The sequence below is a fragment of the Cyanistes caeruleus genome, chromosome 2 (genome assembly GCF_971803275.1).
Source record: "Cyanistes caeruleus chromosome 2, bCyaCae1.hap1.1, whole genome shotgun sequence".
In the NCBI taxonomy this organism is placed as follows: domain Eukaryota; kingdom Metazoa; phylum Chordata; class Aves; order Passeriformes; family Paridae; genus Cyanistes; species Cyanistes caeruleus.
The window spans coordinates 26,476,930-26,504,657 of record NC_141702.1 but is presented as its reverse complement, the minus strand read 5'-3'; the positions used below and the strand labels follow the sequence as shown (position 1 = coordinate 26,504,657).

General features: G+C 37.1%; 1 protein-coding gene across 1 annotated transcript in view; it reads left to right on the top strand.

Moving 5' to 3' along the window:
• Window positions 1–27,728, top strand: part of EYS (EGF-like photoreceptor maintenance factor) — a 454,013-nt gene that overhangs the window by 398,481 nt on the left and 27,804 nt on the right. Inside the window, exons 23-26 of the mRNA XM_023922426.2 lie at window positions 12,389–12,571; window positions 17,740–17,906; window positions 18,099–18,243; window positions 24,674–24,848. Of these exons, the coding sequence (XP_023778194.2) occupies window positions 12,389–12,571; window positions 17,740–17,906; window positions 18,099–18,243; window positions 24,674–24,848 (670 nt within the window). The remainder of the gene's footprint in view (window positions 1–12,388; window positions 12,572–17,739; window positions 17,907–18,098; window positions 18,244–24,673; window positions 24,849–27,728) is intronic.

The following is a 27,728-nucleotide window of genomic DNA, read 5'->3' as shown; positions in this document are numbered from 1 at the left end:
AACATGTCAGAATGTTTGAAGGTAAAACACTGAAAGTCTCCACCTCCCCACCTAAAAACATAACCCAAAATCTAATCACAGGCAAAGAATGGCTAAGTTGATCAGCCTTCCCATGTGTAGTTTCATAAAAGTTCCAGCCAGAGAAAGGAAGACAGAGGGAGAGTTTACTCAGAGAAGCTGGGAAATACCAGGTGGCATCTGATGTTTTAATAAATCACTTGGAGAAAAACTGAGAGATTCAAGTGAGAGCTCCTTTGGATAAATTGATTTCTCCTGTAGTTTGATTTTTCCTCTGCTTAGAGAAGCATTACTTTGTACATTTTGCATATTAAAGCAGTGTATAAAAAATACTTTCTGGATTGTAAAAATACCACCATGTACCATAATTTGGTAATTGGTCAAATTTTTCAGGTCAAAGAGAAGGACAATTTAAAATTTGCTAAGTTCTTTGCTGTGAAACAGGAGACAGGATGAAATGAAAATAATAAAGCAAAGAAAATAGGTCACTTTGAGTAACATTGTCAGATGAAGGACTTTTTTTCCTTGAGCATTGATTATAATGATTGTTCTAGGTCAGAAATTCCTTTGTGTGAACATCCAAGGTATTCTTTCCCCTAACAGTGAATGCAGCAAGAAGTAATGATTGAAAAACCTACATATAGATAATAATCACTGGTTCTGAGCTTATTTAGTGGTGCACATGAAGTGCCTTTTCAAATAAATATTAAGCAATTATCAGGCTGGTTTTTGTCCTATCATATATATATTTAAGTCATATCTAAAAAATTTATTTCCAAAATTTTCAGTAGATGAACATTTGTGTTTTATCTTTTTTCATCTAACTATGATACTTGATAGCAAACAGAAAAGGTGAGTATATGAAATATGTATGATGATTTCTTGGTAACCTTTATTAGTTTACAGCAGCAATACACTAGTACTTCATTTGCTGCATCTCTACTCATCCAAGTTGCATTTCTTTGTTCTTTCTCAATTCCACTGCACCCTCTTTAAAATGAGGCTCCAGAGCTGATTCAAGACACCATATTCAAGGTGTGATAATGCCACTGCTTCATACAGTGGCGTTTGACATTTTTCTGCTTTACTCTCTGCCCTTACTTAACCAATTCTTCCATTCTGTTTTCTTTTATTAGTGCACTGACATGTTCATGAAAGTGCTTATTAAAATTTTCAACCCCTTTTCCTTTGGAAGCTGATGGTGGGGTCAGAGCCCACTATTCTGTATTGAAGGCTAGGATCATTTCTGAAATCTACCCCAATTTACATCTGTCAACACTGAGTATCATCTAATGGGTTTTTTTTTCCCCTGAAGGTGTTCAATGAACAATTCTGCAACTCTGTATTTAATTCTCTAAATTAAGAGACTAAATTGAGAGACTACATAAAAATTGAGAGCCTAAATTGAGAGAAAGTACAGAAATTCATTAATTTGATTGGGCTACAAAACTGGAGTCTTTGAAAGCACAGAAAGAATTAATTTTGATGAGTGGAAAGGGAAAACTGTCTGGATCATCACTATAAGCAAGCAAAACGAGAAAGAACACTCAGCTTTGAAGGATAGGTTATAAATCTAAGGTAATTGGCTGACAACATAAGAAACTATTATTGAAATATGAAAAATTCTTTAATTGAACTGTATCTTAAAAATTTAGAAGGAAAAGAAATAAACTGAGCCCAGACAGGAGTCTTAAAATGAGTTGCAAGAGGTCCCTTTATCACATTTTCTAAAACAAAGAAGGGAGAAAGAGACCCATGATGCAGTGGAGGCTGGCTGTATCCTTATGGATAGCCCTAGTAGCATCAAAGCCATACTTTTGGGAGATATTTGAAGATAATGATAGATTGCCTAATTAAAATGTTAGAACAATTTAAATTATTTTAGAAGCAGAAGGCAAACTTAATTGTTTAGTATGACAAAATGTGTGTCCCAGATAATAAATTTAATAGAAAGAAATGGTCCATAAAAATTAAGGCATAGAAGCACACATTTTAAATGAATGATAGACAATAATATTGTCTCTACTATTCAAATTATAACCTAATGCTTGCTACTTTCTGTCTGATACACTGAAGAAAAGCTGTTTATCAAAACATTTACCAAATAATAGTTGTTCTTCATCAACACAGAACAAGTGAGATGTCACAGTGATTATTTGATAAAAGGAATATGACTACTGTACCAAATAGAATTGCAGCTTCATGCCAGCTTGGCTGCTCCTGCCAATAGAGATTGTTTGCAAAAGACAAAGTAAGGATAAATAAAGATGTGGACAGAACCATAAATGAGCCCACAGATACAGATCTTCCCCACATCAGAGCTCCAGTTGCCATCTGTTGAGGTCTGGAAGTCATACTAAGAACAGCAATGTATGCAAGGAAAAGCTATAATAAAACTATTGCCACTATTAAATGAAAAAGAAAAAAATAGAAGAAAAAAACCTAAAGAAAAACCAAGTAAGTTGCTTGACATGAGAAGTTAAAAATACATCAGTTTAGGTAAAATGCATGACAGTCAAAAAATGAAGAAAAATTATAGGATGATTGTAAATATGACAAATGAGGCAAAAATGTAAGGACAGATAGTAACTTCTGTTAGACAAACCTGCATAAATGTGGAAAAATAGATAATGTCTGGGACTAGCAAGGACTTTTCTTACATTTCTGAATAAGATGGAGCATACTACAGTCTAAGCAGGCTGGTAACAATGTCTCTGAGTTTATTTGTTATGCTAAGCTCATTTCAAACATCAATAAAAGCTTCCAAAAGCATGTCCATTTTTCCAAATATACATAACAAGATGCATTACCTCTCACTAGACATTTTTCTTGCTTTTATTGCTAGATGACCACGTTATTTTGACTGCAAGTTGACCATTATACATTGAAATGTCTGTCAAGAACCTACACAGCCACGGCATAATGGGCCAAAGGGAGGGGGGATGATAATACAAAATAGAAGAGAGTACAGGCCACGTTGATCAGGTGGAGGACATGGCCAGAAAAGCCTTCTGATCTATTTACGTGTGGCTGGCCCTCTTTGTCTCTGTATCCCTCTATTTTTCACACTTATTCCTCCCCAAATCACCTAATTTCCTCTTTTAGACACACATAAATCCTGTGCTATTCCAAAGTGCTCTTCACCTACATCCCATAACATGTCCCATACCCTATGGCCGTTACAGCCCTCTGTCCAAAAGGTGATCCAGTGTTGACTCATCATGGGGTGTCTCACACCTTGACACCAGGGCTGAAGGTTTCCTGACAGCCCTGGGAGGGGTCTGGACAGGGTGTTCCTTCCTCTGAATCCTTAATTTGGGTCCTGTCTGCTGTTGTGCTTTGTGCCCCTCTGGGATTGTGGAGATGGACCTGAGATGGGCTGGTGGCTCCTGGGATAGGGGTGGGACTTGACTGTTGATTTTCAGAGTTAAATGCCTCTGTGGCTTCCAACTTGGCTGGAGGGTGGGCTGGAGAGGAGAACACTATCAATATGCAACACTTTGGAAAAGAGACTATGTCTACATGGGCAGGTCAACTAATTCCCCCAAGAAGCTTTGCTTCTTTAAGCTGCAGATAAAGGGATCCATATAATTTGAACTGAGTCCAGTTATTGAGCTCTGGTTTTTCAGTAGATTTGTGTTAAACCAGCCAGCATTCAAGCCCTTAGTTTGATAAATTTCCTTTCTCATTTAAATTAGTAAAAAGTTGCCTTCATTTTGTTTTTTGCAATCTATAAATCTCCTCCAGTGTTTAGTATCACAGAGTAGACTAGAGTTGTTAAATTTCTACCATCTCTGTCACCAGCCTTTATTTATTTTTTTTATTTTTTTTTCCTAGCCTCGTTTACACTTCTATCTAAGCACAGAATGGAAGCCTTTCCTGGTCTGTACAGGAGATTGATACAGCATAAAATATAAGATCAGTGTGTTTGAAATATCTGAGTGTAAGAGATTTTGATAGGAAGCAGAAACCTTAAATAGTAAATCTCAGCGTATCATTGTACTACAGAATTGTAATGGCCTCCTAAATGCAAGTGAAGCAGGAATTGTTCATTCACCAGCACTGGAAATGTACACCTGGTGCTGTTGGTAATTACATGTTACATGAGAAATGGGGCTCTACTGGGAAGCTGCTGGGCATAACATGAGGCTTTTGTTAAGCCAAGAATCAAGAGCAAGCACTTTGTAAGTACAGACACAAATTTAAAGGGAGAAGGATTTCGAAGGTGTGTTCATTGCTAAAAGGAGTAATTGTGCCATTTGCAGTGTTTTAGACCAAACTTCAGTGGTTTCGTTTCACATATGTTCACATGTGACAACATGAAGCAGAGTCTTAACTGTGACACTGTATTTAGTAAACAGACCCTGAAGAGGGTCATTCACAGCACACATTCACAGCAATCTGTAAAGGTTCTTTCTTGAAACATTTCTGAGCAACACTTATGGTAATGTTTCACAGTCCAAAGAATTCCAGCAGGTTTTTTGTGGGATGTATTCCCCCATGTATAAAATTAATTTCAAAGTGTTGAAGTGGGAATAGTCACTTGCTTCAAGTTCTGTAGAGTGAGAATCAGTCTGCAAGTGTATTGTTTCTGTGCAGCTATGTTTGGCACACAATGTCACCTTCAGAGTTGTTTGGGTCTGCAGACTGAGTTGTGCAGTTCGGTGACAGCAAATGCCCAAAGGGAATTTCCTCAACTAAAAAAATCTGCATTGCAAGGTTCCTGGTCAGTGATAAAAGACCTCTGGGAATGCTGATCAGGGTTGCTTTTCTTACAGTTTAAGAGAATTTATTTTCTGGGTCATTTTTTTTTTACTGGGCCTTTATTTCCCCCACTTGTCCAACGTGAGGAATGTCATAAAAATTGTAAAAAACATATAAGCACACACACACTATTAATGTCACTGCTGCACTAGCAGTTTTTGAGAATCACATTTTCATCTCTGAGGAGTGAAATCACTTTTATTATCTCAAATTTCAGTCCCCAAAGTATAACTCTGATGACTGCATGATTACTGATGCCACAAGACAGATAAAAGGAATCCGTAAGTCCTGGAGGTGCCGAGGGAAAGTCATACACCTGAATGACCCATTAAGTGGAGTACTAGTTCCTGATACAACAGTCTTCCAGACATCAGGAATATTTTTCTACCACTTTGAACCCTCAGCTGGCACTGTACCAGCCTGCAGTCCTAGCACCCTTTATCTTTTCCTCCTTGGAATTCCCAGAGTTTCCAGTGAGAAAAGAGGGTTTGCATGGCAAGGCTACCCTGCAGCCCATGGTTAAGCCCATGGTGAGGCAGCTGTCCCCCTCCAGCCCATGGAGGCCCACAGTGGAGAACAGGTCCAGCTGCAGGCCATGGAGGATGCCAGGCTGTGACCCCATGGGAAGCCTGAGCTGCAGCAGCTGGTCTGGCAGGAGCTATGAAGAGAAGAGCCCACTTTGGAGCAGTTTGATGGCAGAACTTGTGACCCTGTGGGAAAACCATGCTGTGAAGAACTGTAGCCCATGGAAAGGAGTCATGTTGGAAAAATTCCTGGAGGACTGTCTCACATGGGAGGGACCCCACACTGGAATGGGGGAAGAGTATGAATAGTTCTTTCACTGAGGAGGAGGGAGTGGCAGAGACCTCATCCACAACCCCTATGCCACATCACCCTGTGCCAGTCATGGTGGAGAAGGTAGAGAATTCAGAGGTGAAGTTAGGCCCAGGAAGAAAGGAAGGGAAGGGGCAAATATTTTAAGAACTGGTTTTATTTCTCATTACCCTACTCTCATTTGATTGATAATTTCTCCCGAAGTCAAGCCTGTTTTGTCCATGGCAGTAACTGACTGTCATGGGATGAGCACAGACAAGCCCTGCCTTAGCCTCAGAATTCAGCAGAAGCTTAAATTTAAGGAATAATCCTGTCCCACAAGTTCTAATGATGACAAAACAGATTTATAAAAATGAATTGTTTATTAAACAGAGAAAAGAGATGAAAGATCTTAATCAGAATTATTTACTACACAATATAAAACTAAAGAACTATTAGTAGATTACAGTGTAACATAAAACAGTCCACTATATCACAGGCTATATCTATATTAAAGCTAGCAAAAAAAAATAGTATCGATTAGGAGTCGAGTGTTACTTACCATTGAAATGATGATAAATGTGCACAAATTCCTTTTCACTTAATCCCTGGGGAGTAATTGTGAAGCATCCTACTCATGGGAGAGCCTCCACAGGAAAATGTGTAGCAGATTTCTGCTTGGTGCAAATTTGGTGTGACTAACTTATATAGCTGTGAAGTGGGGTGTCTGTCAGTCAAAAATCTGCGATATCTTCCCAGACCTCACTTCAACAGTGAAATGTTCATTGGCAGCTGGGAAATACCATGCCAGGGTTAACCCCATGGCACCAAAATAACTCACTACAAGACAGCTTGTCCTGCTTGAGTTACCTGACAGGTTAAGTAACAACAGATAAATCTGGGGAGGGGTGGGATGCCCTGCTACACTGGTAAGTTATCTTTCCCTGTCCTTATTGCAAGCCATGTAAATTCATTCTATTTTCTCTGTCCATCTGAGGAGGGGAGTGACTTTGCTGCTTTGGTGGGCAACCTGGTCAACCACAGCTTGGAAGAATGTAAAGTACAATACTTGGTAGTAATTTCCATTCTTTTTTCAATATTGTCTTTGCAAATAATTTGCCTTTGCAACAACCCTGTCTATCACTTAGGGAAGACTGGCTTGAGAGCTGCTCAGATTAAAGGAATTTAGTCAACAGCAGCTGAACATGGACAAAGTGTGCCCAGGTGGCCCAGAAGTCCAGTGGCATCCTGACTGTATCAGCAATAGTGTGGCCAGCAGGACCTGGGCAGGGATTGTCCCCCCTGTCCTTGGCACTGGTGAAGCCACACCTTGAGTGCTGTGTTCAGTTCTGGGCCCCTCACCAAAGAAGACATTGAGGGTCTGGGGTGTGTCCAGAGAAGGATAATGAAGCTACTGAAGGGTCTGGGAAACAGGTCCTATGAGGAGCAGCTGAAGGAAATGTGGTTGTTTAGTCTGGAAAAGACTCTGGGAGAACCTCATTGCTCTCTTCAGCTACCTGAGTGAGGTGGGCGTCAGTCTCTTCTGATATGTCTCAGGGGGAAGGACAAGAGGAAATGTCCATAAATTGCACCATGGAGATTCAGATTAAATATTACCAAAAATATATAATTGAAAGAATGGTTAGGCATTGGAATACCCTGTCCAGGAAGGTGATGGAGTCACCATCTCCAGAAGAGTTTGAGAGACATCTGGATGTGATGCCTAGGGGGTATGGTGATTATGGTAGGTTTCTGGCTCAACTAGATGATTGTGGGGGTATCTTCAAACCCTGATGATTCTGTAATTCTGTGATTCTGTGAAAAACGAGCAGGTCTTTAGGAGAACTCTACACTATTCATCCCACACTGTATATGGCTGCTGATATTGGAGCCAGATACTGAGCTGGTAAGTGTTCACAGTCAATGCTAATATTTTAAAAGTGTTTAATCTGATTGCAGTTCTGTGGATTGAAGTCTTCATCTCTTTCTATCCCTTTAATCTGTCTTTTTTGCAATGTATTTTAAAGCTGTGATCCAAAATGTATTACCAGTCAATGCTGAAGGAACATTAATTTTAACTCATAACAGAAAATTCAAAGATAACAAAACCATTATTCTCTTTTTTCTTTGTCACTTTATTCTCTTCACTTTGTTAAGATTTTTTTCAAACTACAGTTGATTTTTTTTAACTCCCATTTTTTGTGCTCAGCTGTGATGAGATATACAATGTTAGGGAAGTAAGTAGTCAACCATATTGATACATTTATATAATGGGATCATTTGTCATTATTTGTTTGTGAGTCAATGGGACATATCATGCGTTATTACTTGTTCAATACCGGGAATGCAGAAAAGCAGAATGATGAATGACATAGAACTGACAGAGAGACACAGGACAAGATCAAGGACAAAAAGTTGATAAAAGACTTCAGTACTTTGTCAGAGCAATGTGTATTTTAGTCACAGTGTTAATTTGGAGTGTGTGAGGAAGGCTCATAATCAAAGATGTTGGGACACATCTCAGTTCTTTACCACTTCAGACTGTGTACTGCAAGAGTAGAAATCAGTTTAGATGATGTCCAAACTGGAAAACAACACAATGAGGTTAGCTGTGCCCTCTGCTAATTAAACCCACCTCAAACATTTTACAAATACTGTTTAGAAGGACAGAGTTTCCAGGAAAAGATTATTAAATCTTGGCTCCATAGCTGCATAATGAAAAGGTAGAGAGTAATTCGTTTCACACAATTTTGCCAAACACTGTATTTTTCATACTGGGTTATTACTCTTTTTTTTTTCAATTTCTAAATTAAAAATATGCACAAGTATGGCAAACTAGTCTGCATTAAAATCGAACTAATGAAGGTCATGGCATGAAATGAATCTCAAACACTGATGCACATTTACTGTTGACCTTTCACTTTTTTATGTGATTGGATAAAGATCTCTTGACAAACAATACTTGGTGTAGAGAAGAAACATAATTAAAAATGTGGTTTAAAATCTATAAGTGGAAATTCAGAGACAGATAAAATATGGAATAGCTGTCAAGCTAGATAGATTGAGTTAGCCAGAAATACAAGCTTTTGACTCAGTACTAATTAACATTTCTAATGGCATTTTGCTCTCCAGAGAGCAGCATAGGGAGGACTATTTGCAAACACCTCCTGCATGTGCCTACCTGCTAAGGATAGGGTAGTTAGTTAGACACTGTATCTGACTTCTAGTAGGTGTGAGAAACTTCTTCAGTACAGTGGAGAAAACTGGGAATAAGTAAAAAAACAAAATAGTGTATAATGGTTTCCTTTAGAAGTGCCCATGGGACTCCTATTGCCTTAAAAAGTGTTATTCCCCTTAAGGACTACATGCCTGATGGACATATAGCTCCATATGGTGCTCATGCACCATTTCTCTTTGGATCCAAACACCATGTATGCACAGGGAATGACCAGGGCAGGGATATGGCAGCTGGTCAACAAGTGCAGGTAACTTTGCAAGTCAACAGTAAATAAACAGTCCAAACAGAGAATTTGAAATTTCCTACATGTTTTTGTGTCTGAATTGCTTCTCTGTTGGAATGTGCCCTGCTTCCTGCTGGCCTCCTGATAAGCTATTGTTATATAAGTCTTTGTTTTCCCAGATAGTAAGTTTAGCCCACTGTTAGTGATGAACTGGATTTTTACTGGATTACTCTTATTTTTACTTGGGTAATTATATCACTGACTTGTGTTACTGTGTTATCCTTGAACAAGTTGTTAATCACAAAACCTATTGGATGGTGCTGTCCATTGCCACCTATGGAACCTAAGGACGGCAGAGATGTCTTAAGCCCCTATAATGCTGATAAATTATGGAATGTGCTTCATTGTCCCAACAAAATGCACAGTTAAAACTGGATGAAAATATTATAAAGAGCTGAGAAGAGATGCTCAAGTAGTCAAAGAAGGACAGTACTCAGGAAAATTGATTCTTGTCAGATGTTTTGAGAATGGCTGTGCTCAGATATCCAGGAGCAAAGAATGTTTAGTTTGCTGTGTTCTGATCTGGAGTTCAGAGATCTGTATTCTGTTCTTCCATACTGTCCAGACTGTGCTCAATTTTGTGCAAATTATTTAGTTTCCAAGTGTCCTGGGGTTACTAGTCTTTAAAATCAGGAAAAAAAGTGCTTCCTAGATTTCACAGAGAAAGAGTTCAGACTTTCACAACATTTTAGCTTTCATGGCAATGAAGACGAGGGACAAAGAACATGCAGAATGAGAAGGGGAGTCAAGATACAGAGCAGAAAGACTTCAGCCCACCTATCTTTAGAAGTCTGAAATACTTTACTCTGACTTACAACCCAATGCTACCTTTTTACTTGGTGGGGTGAAATAAGAATTTTAGAATACTCTTCACTTGTCCTGTATAAGGAAGGTGTTTTATATGAAAACATCTCCTAAATTTGTTTGGTTTTTCTACTGACGTAAAGTGCAACATTAGGTGGTCAGCTGCTCCACAGACATCTCTGCTTCAGAACATAGAATCATAGAATTATAGAATGCTTTGACTTGGAAGGGACCTTAAAGGTCATTCTGTTCCAACCTCCTGCCATGGGCAGGGGCACCTTCCACTAGACCAGGTTACTCAGAGTCCCATCCAGCCTGAGGAATCTGTAGCCTCTCTGGTCAACCTTTGACATCTGGTCAAAGGTTGCAGGGCCTTATCAACTTCACAGTAAAAAATTTCTTCCCAATATCTAATGTAAACTAACCCACTTCAGCTTAAGGCCATTCCCTTTTGTCCTTACAGGCCCTTGTGAAAAGTCCCTCTAAGCCCTCTTTATGTACTGGAAGGCTGCTACAAGGTCTCCCCAGAGCTGTCTCTTAGACTCTCCCATGTCTTCATAGGAGAGGTGTGACAGTCGTGTGATCAACTAAGTGGCCTCTGCTGGACTTGTTCCAACAGGTCTGTGGCTTTCTTGCATTGGAGGCCCTTTGTCAATCTTTAATCCAGCTTTATGTGTAGCACTGGAGGGAGCAAGTAGAAAGGCAAGAAAATAACTGCACACTTAGAATGCTCCAAAGAGCCCTCTGAGACAATGCCATATCTCATCCTGGGCATAAAGAGTCATTCCCTGTTGGGAATAACTTGTCAGGAATAAACTCTTCTGTGATCTCTGCCAGCTAACCAAATTACCTGGTTCTGTGAAGGTCCATGAGAATTTTTTTTTCCTCATTATAAATTGAAGCAGGAGAAGAAAATAAATATAAAGGATTCCTTTTTTTTAAAATCTTCTTGTCTCTTAAATATTTTGTGGTTTATTAAATAAATGTAAAGACACAAACAAAAAGGGGAAAAAAGAAAGAAAAAAAGGAAAAATACTTTGCATCAAAGGATCTGTCTGTGTGTCATGTTTTCCTGAATTAACAAAAATCAGTCATGTTCAAGTTATCTAAGGCAGAATGGGAGGATTTAAACTAACATTATTTAAACATGGAGGAGTTGCATTTTGCCTCCAATGTAGTCCAATGACTCACAGAGGTCTGAGGCTTGAGGTTGTGTTCAGTCAGACTCATTTCCAGTGTCCTTCTAATTAGGACAAAACCACCATTTCATATGGAAATTTCCTGGCTCCCATTTAAGATCAAGAGCAAGGCATAATGTGCCACATGTGTGGAGTAGTGCTTAATAAATGGGACAGTACACTCTGTACTGCTGCAAACTCCCAAGCCTGTGCTAGAAAAGGTTTGCCATGCCCGTGTCTGCACCTTTTCTCAGATGGAGGTACCAAGGCAATGTCTGCCACATCAGTGCCAATATGGCAGGTTTCCCAGGCTGCAAATTTAGAAGCAGATTCCACACTCTAGAGGTGGTGATGACATTTTCACAATTACATGTTATTATTTCTCCCACCCTGTAAGCATTTAGGTGCTTAGAAGTACTTAAGCTAATATAGATTTACTTGAGGAGTATTATAAATCTTTACCATCATTTCCCCATCTTGTTTGTATTCCTTCCTCTCCCAACCCCTCATACTGCCTTCATTAATAAAGCTGTATCCAGTCACGTTTGGTGCCCAGGCTGGAGGTAACTGCTCGAATCTTTTAAATCTAGTCCCATATCCAGTATTTCGGGATTAAGCTGTCATTCCTCTTTCTCCTGTTTTCACCGGACCATATTGTCAATACAAGCATTATGTGATCTCTGAGCATCAGCTCCAGGAGCTGGCTACAGCACTCTGGCTACTGAGTGCCAGCCCTAGGGGCCATGTGGGTACTTAGCACCAGCACTCTATTTTCTGTACAGACATGTAGAAACTTGATTTTATTTGTAATTCATGTATTGTATTCACTGTGTTGCAAATACATACTTCTATGATGCTTCTCTTTCTTATTTCCTCTACTTGTGAAGAATTATTATTCTATAACCTTGTACTCACTTTCACTCAAATGCCTGTCAGAGATGGCATTTCTTTTAACAGGAAAATTTCTTTCTGTATGTTCTTTTGCCTGAGTCTTGAGGAAATATTAGTGTACTTTTATTTGTAGCAATGTTACCTAGAATCCAGGAGATGGCAGTAGTTGTCAATGATTCATTTTTAAAATATGCCTATTTACAAAAGCTGAAAAATAAAGATATTTGTCCTCAGAGGAAAGCCAAACTATATATGCATGAGTGTAAACTACTACAAAATACCAGATTATTAGTTTTATTTATGAGCTTTTAAGTTCTAAACCAGACTAGGAAATAGAACTTGTAAATACATATGTTGAACATTTTGCTCTAACACTGAATTTATTCTTTCTTAATCCAGCTATAAATATTACTCAACCAAGTTTCAGTGGCACAGATGTCTTTGGCTATACCTCATTCCTAGCTTATTCTACAATCCCAAATATCACCTTCTACTATGAATTTCGCTTGAAATTTCAGTTGGCAAACCACCACTCTGCTTTACAAGATAACCTGATTTTTTTCACTGGACAGAAGGGCCAAGGTAAGCTTTATCTGTATCACTTATCCTTACAAGCTTTCAAATACTTATTGAACAAGTAGGATAAAAATATGCACAGGTCTTTCCTGATTCTATTTAAGATATAATGTCATTAATGAGAAAATAAGCTCTTCAAAACTGTATTGTTTTGTAAACACAGAGTAATCAGTCAGGTTGTATAAATGTTTCTATTTATTAAGGAAAAATATAATTGCTTCCAGTAATTGAAGTCAACAGTTAATCTGAGGTAGTATATTTCTGAACACAATAAATGGAAACTAGAAGGTCAAGGTTCCCTTTTTTCAGTTTTTAACGTCAATTTCATTATGGATCATTGAACTCTGTATTATTTACATAAAGTAGGAGACCCTCAGCCCTGAGATCTCCCAATGAAAACTAACCCAAGCTAGCTACAAGTAAGTTGAGCTACAGTCTGTGTAGCAAAGCTTTCAGCTTGGTCTGATTAACACAGCTAAGAAGCAGGTTATGTGGATCTACTTAGAGCATTTGTACTAAGATTTTAACAATACTTAAGGTATTTCTCCACAGCACCCCTCTGTGGCAGGCTGTCTGGCATCACCATGGCATGGGTAATACTACTTGTGTTCTGCCCATCTCAGCATTACTCCAAACAGAAGCCATAATACTAATTACTAAGTTGAGAAAAAATGTATATAATTTGATGCAGACATAAAGAAGTCATAGATACTTCATAGAAGTATCTATGTATGTCTATGTAATACGTTATAAATAAGATATTTATATCTAATAAAAATTATTTTTCTCTTAATTGATTCTGCAATTGGAGCATGATCTAACTTTTGGGTTTGAAGCTGTCCTGTGGGATTGTTGAAGACTAGGAGGGAAGTTGGGTGATGTGTCTAAACACAGCACAGTAGGAGAGTGATTTAGGTATGCTAATACAAGTCTCTACTACTGCAGTAGATGTTTTACCATATCTGAAACATCACATGAGTTTTGCAGAATGGCCCTTGACCTACAGGAACCCTATACTTATGCTGAACAGTATCAGAAAGGGAATGCTTCAGAAGGATGAAGGAGGGGGAAAATTACTATTTGCTGTTTTAAGATACTGAGCTCCCAAAATACATTATTAAAAATCAACTTTGGGGAGGCATTATGCAATTACATATACATCTAACAGAACAATTGCAGTATATCACATCAGTAGAATGTTGGGGATTCCTCATTTACTATGTTAATACATTTGATATTTTCTTTCTAATAGAAAGGTCTTCCTTTCTATTAAATTTCTTTACTTAAATTTCTATACCCTCTGAGGCTTCTTCCCCTTTCTCCTGGTGGCAGACTTCCCAGGAGTCAGACTGTTAGTGTATTGCAATGCAAACTAAAACATTAGTGTAGAACAACTCAGCAGTTTATCTATGACATAATTAAGTCTGCTACTTTTCATTTGCAAAGATCCTGTCAAATTTGGCTCGTGCAGCTCAGCCGATAAACTCCATTTTAGTGTGCCGTGAGACCTTAGTACTTAATTTATTGGCTTGATTACCCAAATTAGCCTAACACAAATTGGTATTAACCACTCTGAATAGATTTAAACTCAAAACTTAGCTCTGCTTCTATCTGTGTGGAAATCAGAATTTGTTAAGTTTTTCCCAAACTTCAGCAAGACATGGTCAAACCTGGTTGATCCTGCTAACTGAACTACATTCACATTATTTTAACTACATCCAGGTAGAACTCTCATCATGCCACATTTTATTCTTGTGAATAAAATTCTTAAATTACCATTCACTTGCAGGTAGCTTTTCCTTTCACTCACTAATTATTAATTTCTGTGGATGGACAAAAATTGTCTTTCTTTGCTGGGTAGCTGAGCAGAAATGGTGCACAGAGTTGAAATTACCTAAAACCTTTCCATCTAATCATTCAGAAAACAGCATTCAAAAGACAAAGTCTGCATTATTTAAATTTTATAAGAAGCTCCATTGTAATATGAACACAAAGAAATCATTAGAACATTCTTTTTAACAACAAGAATGAACCACTACATTCAGACATGTTTCTACAGCCTTGGGAACTGAGTTTCAAACACCTGTTTGAAACATTTCCAATTTTAGAAAATGTAACCAAACAAAAATTATACCAATTAAATCACTGTCTTTATTCAGGATGGAGAAAATGCAAATATGAAATGTAAAACACCAATGGTATGAAATAATCTGATTCTTTTTCAGTTAAAATAATCAAAAGAGAACACCAAAAAATTTGCTTAAATATAGAAGATACATAGAACTAAAATTTCTCTTGAAAAGGCCTGCCTGCAGGGTGTACCCTGTACTGTTAGAAGTCATTGTAGAATGTAAGTCTTGGAATCGTATCTGGCTGAACTGAGTTTTGAAATAAAGTCTTACTGGTGTAATTTTTTATTAATGAGAATACTAGCATTCTGGGCAGTTGCCAGACAGAAACCTGGCTTTTTATTACTTTGCATATAATTTGTGAGTGTGTGTGAACACTGTGGTACAGCAGTCAGGCATTTCTGCATCCCTATGTCAAAACCTGTGTGGGCAGCAGCGCCAAGGGCAAGACTCGACAAACAGAACAGTGAGGTGATGGCAAAATCTGTTGGCAGTTTGCAATTTTCTCCTTTGTTTAAATGGTTGGGGAGACTGAGCACCCCACATTTCAACTACCAGAAAGCAGTTTCTTGCCAAGTGAATGTCACTTCACATAGATGCTCTTGTTTTAACAATTTACTGAGCATTGAACAATAGCGCTCTCAGCAGGAGAAGTGTGAGGGTTTTCACTGCCAGTGATCTTCCAGTAAAGATTTTTTAATACTTAATTTGCATTTCCCCTTTCTCCATTTCATCCCATTTCTTGTAGTTAACATTCTCTTGCAGGACCCCACCTGATTCCTGTCCAATGCTGTGTCTGCCCAAACCACGGCCATCAATTTCATAGCTAACCTCTTGTGAGTTATTATGAAATTCTGTCCCAATACATAGATAAAGTTAAAAGCTGTCTCATTTATTCAGACTATTAACATGATTTTATTCTGCCCCAGTCCTGACAGAGTCCAAGGCTAGGTTGGATAAGACCTTGAGCAGTTTGATCTAGTCGATGTCATCCCTGCCTATGGCAGTGGGTGTTGGGACTAGATAATCTCTAGGGTCCCTTCCAACCATTCAGCAATCTATGATTCTATGATTATCTTCACTATCAAGTCAATTTTGTACAGTGCTGACACTTTTGCACTTCTTTAATACACTTTAATTCTGAAAAAGCAATTTTAAAAATCAAAAACCCTTTTAAATAACAGATTGTCTTTAATGTGTTTCCCCTAGTTTTGCCAGTCAAATAACATAGGTACATTGTAGAAACTGCTGAAAATAGAAACTTTAGTAAAGGTTTTTTAAAAAGAATTGTTATTTTCAGTTTGGAGGTCCTTCACTGGTAATGTGCCAATGTAAGAGAAAGCAAAGGGATTTCATTCAGTTATGAATAAATCATTAAAAAATCATTACAATAAAAAATGAATAGTGTTTGTGTTCTATACAACTGAATGTAGCTGCACACTTTCTACAGAGGCAGTGGATTTACATTCTTCGGAATGAGGATTAACTTTTCTTTTTCTATAGATTCCTATTGCATCAGAATAGTAACTCTATAGAAAAAGAAACTTTTGTATAGAAAAGGCACAGTATACCGCTGATTCATTTCCAGAATATGAGATAAGGGGAACATGGCAGTTTTGGCCATGAAGCAGCTGTGTGCAGAGCTTCAGTGGGAGGACAATATAAGCAGCATTGTTTCCTGGGGAAAAGCCTACTTTATCTTTTGCAAATGAATACAATTTCCCATGCATTTGAGACAGGGCCATCAAAACATACATTTGAAATGAGGGCCATCATGTGACACTGGAGAAAGAAATAGGAAGAGACCTTCCCTGAAACCAATATAAAACAAGACAGCCGTATGAAAGCAGAAGAAAATATAAAATAAAATGCAGTGTACAGGCATGAAATTGAGCACTGAATTGCTTGAATTCACAGAAGAGTTGTAAAAAAGAAGTGGATGTCTTTGAATTTCAATTCAGGACATCCTAAGGCACGAGTGAGAACATTCTTCACTTTCACCATTGTTTGTATCCTGGTTCTTTTACTGTACACAAAGAAAGGTTGGGCTTGATAAAAAGAAACAGGTTGATCAGGTTTTCTCCAAACAATGGTGGTTCCTCTCTCGCCTGCATGAGAAGAGAGATTGAATGATCTTTAATGTCAGTGTAAAAATGTGTTTATTCGGATGACCAGGAATAGGCCCAGGAATTTAACTCTTACTCTTGGGCTTTATGTCAGACTTAAAATCCTTCAAATGAGATTTTACACTATAGTCACTAAAAACACAAACAACGCTTATAGCATGCAGGCCTAAATGTAAAGAAATTAAATTATTTACTGCAAACTGGCAAATCAATCAGTTCTAACCTGAAAGTTAAGAAGGCTTAATGGATTAAAGCACTTGGCTGACCAAAGAAATTCCAGAAATGAACATCCTAGAGCTGCCTTTATATTGGGGGCAGTGCAATAAAGTCTCCAGGTGCTATTGAGTCAAGGCAGCTGAAGGAGCTTGATAGAAGCTGCTAGAGCTTCTTGAGAGCCATGTCCCTGTTACTCCCCTTCCTCAGAGCAGCAGGTGCCCTCTGGTTCTATTCTGAGGCTCTTGAGATACCTATAATGAAAGCTGAAAGCATCCTGGAACAGGATTGAGTCGGGGCCTAGTCTCATATGCAACTTGAAATTTCAGCGTTTTGGTTTCTTTAGATTGTAGAGGAAATTGAAAATTTATTCATGTTCCAGGGGGAAGGAACAGCAAATACTGCTAAATCCATCAAGACTGACAGGTTTTGTGGATATCACTCATTTAACTACAGAATGAAAAAATCTTCCGTCAAAAATCCTATAGATCTTAAAAATCTCTGCAGTTTCTATTTTAAATCCACAAGAATACTGGAAATAATCTTACTAGTTAAACGAGAATATTAGAAATATACAGTAAACTCATAAGCTTCCTGGCTAAAATTTTGCTAAACTGCTAATTTCTCAGTGGATTTGGAGTATATTTTACACACTGGTGTTCACTAAATCCTGGGATATATAGTTATCCTTTTTTACTCTTTCCAGGTCTGAATGGAGATGATTTCTTGGAGTTAGGCCTCCGTAATGGGAGAGTGGTATATAGCTACAATCTAGGTTCTGGCACAGCAACAATCATTAGCAAACCACTTGATCTGACACTCAGTGTTCATGTCATCCACCTTGGCAGAAATCTCCAGAAAGGCTGGCTGAAGGTAAAAAAATGTAATTCTGATAGAAGGATAGCTTTTAGATTAAAGTGTTTTCTGTGTTTTTCTACATTTTACATGGGAAATTTAATATTTTTTTTGTATTTCCCTATAAAGCTGGGAAGATTTTCTTCACTAGGAGTTCCTAAATAAAGGCAAATCTCTTTGTTGTAACAAGTATTAATGTTTCATTGAAAGGTAGATGATCAGAAGAATAAAACTGTCACTTCTCCTGGGAGACTGGTTGGACTCAATGTCTTCAGTCAGTTTTATTTAGGAGGCTATCGTGAGTATACTCCAGAACTCCTACCAAAGGGACCCAGATTCAAGAATGGCTTTCAAGGTAAAGATCACACCATTTTCAATTCCTTGTAATACATACATCATATTGTATTTCTTTCATAGGCAACTGAAACAACCTCTGTCTTATCAGGAAAAAACCCCCACCATCTCCTGGCTGAAATTCCTGTGGCTTTTTCATTACTTCACTATGATTACTAAGAAACATGATGCAAAAAGAGGTTTTGCTAAATAATTTTAATGTTTTCTCTTTCTGCTAAGATGGAAGTTTGCCATTGGAATGTTTGTGATGTAATCTCTTCTTATGTGCCCGTGTTCTACAGTATCATTTCAAAAGGACTCCCTTTCTCTGAAGTAATTTATATCCTTCTCCCACTGTGACTGGCAGTGCTAGTTTGGGTAATAGCTTTCATGCTGAGAACTTCTTTCTGAAAGAAATTTGATTTTTTTTTTTTCCCTGTTATTATCATCTAGGTCTCGAGACAGGATTTAGCTAATTCCTTTTGCAAATATTTATCTAGCAGATAGTAATTTTTTCTTCAAAACTGATACTGAAACTATTAATCTGTTTTTAACTACTACCAGATCAACAATGAAGCAAAGGACTTGTTCATAGTACTTAATTTTTGTTTTTTAGTCTGAAGAAACAATGTTGTTGATATTTGAAAGGTAAAATTTCAATTCATTTTAAGAACTGGAAAGCCTTTCAAATGAAAAGAAAACATTTTGTAATAGTAAAATACAGTTTGAGTTCTCAATTATGAAATTGAGGTATGTTATGAAATGCAGGCATAGCAGTAAAACTCACTTTCATACACTAAAACATTGCATTTCCATTAAGACCATGTAACTGCTTTATTTCCAGCCATTACCTCACTTTTTGTTCTTACACTGAAATTTCCTCAAATTCAATTTCATATTGTATAGTCAACTTCTCACTCAGAATGTCTCTCATCTCACTCAGAATGTCTCACTCCTCTGTCTGTCTTTTCAGGAAGTATGGATTGTATAGTTATAGCTTTCATAGCCTCTTAGCATCTTGCAAATTGGCATATCATAAAACATAATGGCTGTGAGACTTTTTTAATAGGGTCAATATCTGTGAAGTAGTTTTGGCTTTTTTTCTAGATATGCTAATGTTAAGGATGACCAACAGCAATCTCCAGTGTTTTACTTTAAACACAAATATTTTTAATTTTCCAGGTTCCTTATGTTCCAAATGTATTGTAATGACCAAATTTCTACAAATCCACTATGAATAATCTTTTAAAACCCACAAAATTAACGCACTGTTAGTTACCATACTTTTTACTGATTTTTCACACTCTTTAAAAATAAGTATTTATGAAAAATTTTGGGAAATATAAACATAAATATATAAACACATAAACATTTTTCTCTTTGTCCCTATCATTTACAGTTTTAAGTCTATTTTATTTTCTAATTAATTCCATGCTCCTGTTCCCAGCAGCAGCTTGTCTCTGCTCTCCAGAGCATAGTGATTTTCAAGGAATCTACACTTTTATATGACAAATTTCCTCCAATGTTTTCTTACATAATCAGCATCTGATTTGTTCTTCTAGCTCAGAAATCTCCCCAGTTTCAGTTCTCAGGATCTCCAGAATCAGAAATAAACCTCCATAGATTTTTCCAGAGTGGGAACTGCAATACCACTAACAGAGAAGAAAATTTTGTACTATTTTACTTCAGCCAATCTGCAGCTGTAGGGATCTCACAGAAACTCTGGAAGTGACAGCCAAGATAAATTTATCTAGGACATAGCTGATTAAACCACTCAGACTTTTGGAACCCTGCTGTTGGCTCCTTTTAAAGACATGATTTATTAAAACAATTTTGCTTCTAATACCAGAGTGTATTTTGTAAGAAATCACTACTAGATGAAGAAACATTGAGACCAGCCTTACTGCTGCAGACTAAATGTCCCCAGTGTCAGTGTGCAATAATTTAGGATTTTTACTCTTCACAAGTACAGTTTCACACCATTTCCTCCCTGACCTGCCTGCCTTTAGCACTTGTTCATGTAATTTCCACAGAGGAGGAGGAAATTGAAAACAAATGTTTTTAATAAATTGTCATTTAATAATCAACAGTTGTGGAATTTTTAATTTAGGAAATGTGTGAATAGAGACTATTTTGAAAGGCTGAAGGATGTTTGATGGTACTGTAAGAAATTTTCATTCATCCTTATGAGAAGCTGAAGAAACTGGTAAAGGTAGAGCTCAGATGAAGCAGTCAAGTTTATGTGGACTTTGAGGCTCTTTGCACTTCATCTGAATTTGAGGTTCCTCAGGGGCTTACAGGAACTTTTTGTAAATGGGATGGTTTACTTAAATGTTCAGCTTTTTTCATTTCCTATAACAGTGTAATTAAGGGACCTTGAGAGTTTTCTGAGCATACTGCAGATGCTCTAAAAAGTCTAATGTGAGGTTTAGGTAGCTGAAAGTCTTGTGGCCAAAAAGACTCAGCCTGGCCATTAATGGACAATCTGAAATGGGAGTATAAAACCAACTGACTCATGTTCAAAGGTCTGTACAACTCAGCACTATGACTCACCTACACAAAATGAGACAGAAAATTATTTGGAAAAATTATTTGGAAAAAGCTGGAAGTTACAGCTGAATTTCCAGCCCTTCCATCTCTAAAAGAGGCAGAGAGAAATCTGGTGTCAGGGACAAAAGAGGGAGAGTTCTGATGTTTCATGCTCTGTACTACCATGACTGCAGGATGCAGCCTCTAGCCATCAATACAATTGATGGAGAGCCAGGGCTTATATCTAGAAATAAGTGAGGAGCAGAGAAAGAGGAACAACTGATTGCTCCTGTGGTACTGTTCCTAAGCAGGATGAAGCATGGTTTTAGAAGTAATCTGTTAGTTGACAGCAAATACTATTAGAAGGAGGAGTAAACAGGCTAAAGAAACTGACCACAAGGCTGAACTGTTGCAGAACCTCTTTCATGCTGAAAGAGCCACCTCTTCGCATAAATTATTTTGCAAAGTAAATAAAATTGCAGGTACTGAAGTCACTTTTTAAAAATAGAGTAAACCCAGAACACAATTGAGTTCCAAACAGATACAAATACAGCCTTTCAGTCAAAGTTTAAGCTCATAATAAGCTGGAGTACATTACAAGCCTGCCAGGGTTACAACTACTAATCATTATGTTTCTGCACCACTGATGTCACAGAAGGAAAGTGAGTTCTGAACTAGCTTTTAGTCAGGGCTGTAGGATTCATACAGGCCCTCTTGGTGTTTGGGCCACAGCTTCAAGAAGTCCTGAGAAGTCACTGTCAGGGCCATCTTTTAGACCAACACCCCAACACCCCATTACTCACAGACTGCAAAGAAAAACAGGGGAAAAACAAAGCATTTAAGGATAGGTAGGATTTAAGAAATCTGTAAATTCAGTACTGCATTCAGATAGAAAATATTTTATCAGTGTATCTATTTCTGTCAGTTCTCTTGATGCATTTTTTGTACATTTTGAAAATGCCTGCTTTGTGTACTTTTTTAGTCAAGTTAGCACCACATGCTTACAAGTGGGTAAGGGATCCTAGCAAAAAATTATGGGAAAAAAATCTTTGTGTGAAAAGGATATATTAGAAAAAAATAAAAAAAAGTAAAGCTGAGCAGTGAAGTCATATATTTTATGATAATCCCTCAAATTTAGTTAATTTATTGTTAGTGGCTTTTTAGTGATTTATGAACTCTGCTTGACTAGGGTGAAAGCTATAACATAAACTGATGGTAAAAAAGGTCAGTATTAGAAAGGCCTAGGTGTGGTCTAAGAAGTCACAATTCAAAAGATTGCAAACAAAAAGGTAGTATACCATCTGTGAGTGTAGAGTCTTGGTATCTGATTTCAGTTTACTTGCATAAAACACAGACGTCAGAATCACGCCAAGTTTAACTCACAAAGTCAGGAACTTCGAGTTCCTCTTGCAAACTTGGCTGTGTCAGGAAACCTCTCCATTATTCAGAATAGTTGGCAGTCTCTCATTAAAAGGGGCCCAGAACTGGCAGAGCGAAGGAAATTCGGGTCAGAAAGAAGGCACATTCATCAGCTGATCCTTCTGCAGAAGGCTGTACACTGCTTGCAACAACAGGCTCAAATTGCTGCTCTGACTCATTAAATAAAAGGTCCAGTTGAACTTAGAGAGCTTGGCCAAAACACTCTTGTACCTATTACATGCTTTGTTTACCAGTGCCCAAGAACTGTTCCTAACCTAGATGGCACAGTTGAACTGTGGCTGCTACACTTAAACTGGTCATCACCACAAATGCCTGCTTATTTTCCATGATGACCTCAAAGTCCTTGGGGACTCACTGTGCTTTCCATTGTTTACGCAGAGCTCTGGGCTGCTTTTTCTTAGCACTCCAGCAAGACCCAGAACAGAACATGCTTTATCTGCCACTGGTAAAGAGACAAAACATTAGTTAGGGTTTACCAAGCATAAGGTGGCCTAAAAAACCCAACCCTGTAAAAAGCAAAGAAGCAATAATACAAAGATTGTAAATAATCATCAAACTGGGTTATTTTTAAATTACTTATTGTGATTTTCTGAATTAACAGGTATGTGTTGATGTGTAACAGGTATGCTCCAAAATGTGTGATATATGGAAATAGCTGAACAAAACAACCTTCAATAACACCATGAAACTGCAGTTAAAATAAGTTATCTTGCTGTAGATATTACTTTAATTTGGTCAAAAAAAAATATATAACTATAAAAAGATCACATTGTATATTCATTGGGTCTTTCAGATGCAAGTCTTCTACTTTTGTGATTTCAGTGAATCATGCAAAAACTCATATTAAGTGATACTTTTAAAATCAGTGTAATCATTATGTGCAATCTCCATGTAATATCCTCTCCCTGCTTCTAATATTAATCAGAGAGCCTCTGGTATGCGCTGCTGAATACCAATTCTTCTTGTGATTTCAGGCACTGTGGGAATTAACTACATCTCAGCTAAATTTTATAAATCAGGTTTAGAAAGGTCTGAGCATTTTCAAATACATTTATGTACTACCTTAACTAACGTGGTTTAAAACCTGAATTTTAGTTTTAAATTGTATATATATTTATGTATAGGTCTGGATGACATATCAAAAATGCTTAAGGCTACCTTTAAATGTGACTATACATCACTTGGATGCTGGGGTATAATTTGAAAAGTCACTTTTGGATTTGATCCAAAAAAAAATATATTATATGGCATCATCTTCAGTTTTGCTGTATAGAGATAAGCACATGGATCCATAAACATGGTCCAGAAGTACTGGTGACTTCAGCCTGACCCATAAGGCTGACCATACTGTGACACCACCAGGAAGAGCAAAGACTCTCCAAAGGGACAGTCCCCAGAAAGTTCACAGGATAAGCAGGAGCTGCTGGGAAGTAGCAAGTAGGGAACACCTCTGCTTCACTCTGAAGCTTAGCTCCTCCATTCACTTGGGATACCAGTGTATCATGAAATTAAAGAAAATCAGAGCATAGATCAACGCACTGATACTTGATCATCTTTACAAATAAATTATTACAATATTCCCTGACAAATATTTGGTCTGTGACAATTATTGTTTTCCTAAGCAATTCTTTGGTGTGTTTAGGGACTTAGAATAATCTTTGGATCACTTCCCAGTGGTCATCTGCATGCAGCTGTACTGTTCTGGAAAGTAATAAAAGTTTGATGATAAAATTGTGACCATGCCAGGTCACTTGGCCACGAGACCAAGTAACAGGCCCAGAAGTGTTTACCTTATTAGTATATGTTAATTCTTAAAATTATTTTCTGAGATTAAGGGCCTGAAGGATCAATCTACATTGACCTAAAATGCCAAGTGTGACATGATCTGCATGCGCCAAGGATTGAAGCATTCACTTGAGAAGGAAAAAATTTGAGTCACTACCTGGAGGGCTCCTTTTCAGCCTAAGGAAATTCAAGTCCACACTTCTTGCTTGAATTATATTATTTGGTGTCTTCTGCATTCTATTATATTTTATATTAAGCAGATTTCTTGTTGTCTTTTCTTCTTTTTCCTTGAGTTTTGGGGCTTTATTTGGTTGATTGGTTGGTTGGTTGATTTTTTGGTGTTTTATATTTTTGGAGGGATTTGTGACTGTTTTTATCTGATACATTGATGCATTCCTGTAGAAGCATGAGTTGTAAACACAAAATTTTACCTAGTCACTGACTTTATATTCTGTCTATTCCTTAAGAAATTATTTCTTTTGTTTTACCCACCATTAAACTGAGGGCTTCTGATCTTCTACTCATTTGTCTGAACAGAAAGTAGCTGGCCTACGTTCTTCTCCTGTAGATGGTATGGTTGCCCATTCACTGAAGATAATCTGGAGGAACCCACTCAATGAGGGGTTTTTTGTTGTTTGGTTTGTTTTGACTTTTGCTATCTGTTTTAATTTCTTTCTTTGTTTCTTTCTACTTTTTAGGTTGCATTTTTGATGTTCAAGTTCGCACCAGCCTTAATCAAGGGTTTAAATCACCAGGAACTCCAGAAGGACACCCCAATTCTGGCCGCAGTGTTGGACAATGCAAAGATTCCCCATGCAGTTTAATAAAATGCAGAAATGGTGGCAAGTGCATCGAAACTGGCTCTACTGTTTAGTGAGTATATATGTGTATATATATTTTAGACACAGTATAGACTGTCTCTATACTAATAACTATGGTAATTTATTGTGTTCATAACAGAAGGAAGCAGAAAGAAAGAGAAAGAGAGAAAGAGAGAGAGAAAGAGAGAGAGAAAGAGAGAGAGAAAGAGAGAAAGAGAGAAAGAAAGAGAGAAAGAAAGAAAGAGAGAGAAAGAGAGAAAGAAAGAGAGAGAGAGAGAAAGAAAGAGAGAGAGAAAGAAAGAGAGAGAGAGAAAGAAAGAGAGAGAGAGAAAGAAAGAGAGAGAGAAAGAAAGAGAGAGAGAAAGAAAGAAAGAGAGAAAGAAAGAAAGAGAGAGAGAAAGAAAGAAAGAGAGAGAGAAAGAAAGAGAGAGAGAGAGAAAGAAAGAGAGAGAGAAAGAAAGAGAGAGAGAGAAAGAAAGAGAGAGAGAAAGAAAGAGAGAGAAAGAAAGAGAGAGAGAGAGAAAGAAAGAAAGAAAGAAAGAAAGAAAGAAAGAAAGAAAGAAAGAAAGAAAGAAAGAAAGAAAGAAAGAAAGAAAGAAAGAAAGAAAGAAAGAAAGAAAGAAAGAAAGAAAGAAAGAAAGAAAGAAAGAAAGAAAGAAAGAAAGAAAGAAAGAAAGAAAGAAAGAAAGAAAGAAAGAAAGAAAGAAAGAAAGAAAGAAAGAAAGAAAGAAAGAAAGAAAGAAAGAAAGAAAGAAAGAAAGAAAGAAAGAAAGAAAGAAAGAAAGAAAGAAAGAAAGGAAGAAAGGAAGAAAGGAAGAAAGGAAGAAAGGAAGAAAGGAAGAAAGGAAGAAAGGAAGAAAGGAAGAAAGGAAGAAAGGAAGAAAGGAAGAAAGGAAGAAAGGAAGAAAGGAAGAAAGAAAGAAAGGAAGAAAGAAAGAAAGAAAGAAAGAAAGAAAGAAAGAAAGAAAGAAAGAAAGAAAGAAAGAAAGAAAGAAAGAAAGAAAGAAAGAAAGAAAGAAAGAAAAAGAAAGAAAGAAAGAAAGAAAAGAAAGAAAGAAAGAAAGAAAGAAAGAAAGAAAGAAAGAAAGAAAGAAAGAAAGAAAGAAAGAAAGAAAGAAAGAAAGAAAGAAAGAAAGAAAGAAAGAAAGAAAGAAAGAAAGAAAGAAAGAAAGAAAGAAAGAAAGAAAGAAAGAAAGAAAGAAAGAAAGAAAGAAAGAAAGAAAGAAAGAAAGAAAGAAAGAAAGAAAGAAAGAAAGAAAGAAAGAAAGAAAGAAAGAAAGAAAGAAAGAAAGAAAGAAAGAAAGAAAGAAAGAAAGAAAGAAAGAAAGAAAGAAAGAAAGAAAGAAAGAAAGAAAGAAAGAAAGAAAGAAAGAAAGAAAGAAAGAAAGAAAGAAAGAAAGAAAGAAAGAAAGAAAGAAAGAAAGAAAGAAAGAAAGAAAGAAAGAAAGAAAGAAAGAAAGAAAGAAAGAAAGAAAGAAAGAAAGAAAGAGAAAGAAAGATCATTCCATTTGATAAATATTAAAATAATATTTGATTAATATTAAAATAATGTTAGAACCATATGTGGGGAATTTTTTTAAGAAATTCCATGGGCTGGTTCAGCTCCACTGAAGTCACTGGCATCCAGACTTACTAGGAAATGCATGGGAAGTATTAGATGTGTGACCTTTTTTTAAAACTAAAAAAAAAAACTGGTGAGCATCTAGGATAGCAGAGAAGTAATAGTAAAGAGGGTAGCTTGACAGTGTTAATGTCCAAATGTGGCTGATGGGGCCAAAATAGGTGACTTCTGTTTCCTGGGAATTAATATTTTCCATTAAAAAACCCCGTGAGGAGTAACTCAGCACTGACTGCCCAACATTAGAAAGTGCTGAGCCAGTTTGAATCCACAGTAGCTCAAAACATTGTTTGGTGTCTGTCAGTTCATCTCTAAGCTGCTCACTTGGCTGATCTATGGGATGAGAGGGGGTAGCAATGAGAATCTGCCCAAAAGATGAGTCTCACATCTCTCAGAGTAGATGGAGCTAAGTGCCCAGGCTGTATGCACAGAAGGAGGAAGTACATTTGCAGCTCCAAATTGCTGTTGAGTGTCAACACTTCCATTGTAATAAATTCTGTTTTCAAACACTTTGTAACCCAGCTGTAAAATCTTTGCTGACAAGCATTTTTTATTTTAAAAGTATCTGCCAAGATTAATTACACTTGCTTCCCCTTATGTGCTTTTGCATGTGTTCATTTATTTCCACATATTTTCATATTTTTTTAAAAATTAGAAAAGTGCTGATTTAAAACTTAAGGTACTGACTGAAAACATTGCAGACAGCAAGACAGATTCAAATGAGAAAAAAGGCTTTGCACTGTGGAGCCTCTGTATGATGCTTCTTAAACAACAAAAATCTGTCCTTCTGTGTGCTACAAAGAAAAACATTTGCATATTTGTTAAACTGAAAATAATCTACTCACTCTGTACCGGAGAGAGAATTATATGGTAATTAATTGGTTTTGCTGCCTGTGACACGAATCTTCACCTGTAAAAAACTTGGTACAAAAAACCTGCTTCTAAAGCTAGTAAAGTGTACTGATATTTGGAAAACTGACCCCAAGATTAGCACACAGATTACTCCCCATTCCCCTTATGAATATATTTTATTCTCTTAAATAAAGTAATGAATGAAACACTTTGAAAACATAATTTAGAATTGCTTTCTGTTTGTTCCATTGCTGTATGTCACAAGTCTTGCACTTTGCAGGGCCCTCCCAGAGCTATTAAAACCTTGACATTTGATCTTTCTGAGGAGCAAGAAAGGATAATGGTCATCTTTCCTCTTATGAGCATATTAGATGTGATACAAAGCCAGAATTTCAAGACAAAAAAATCATAAATGCAGGCTGAAACATTCCATTGCCATCCACCCACCTAAATCCTTGCTTC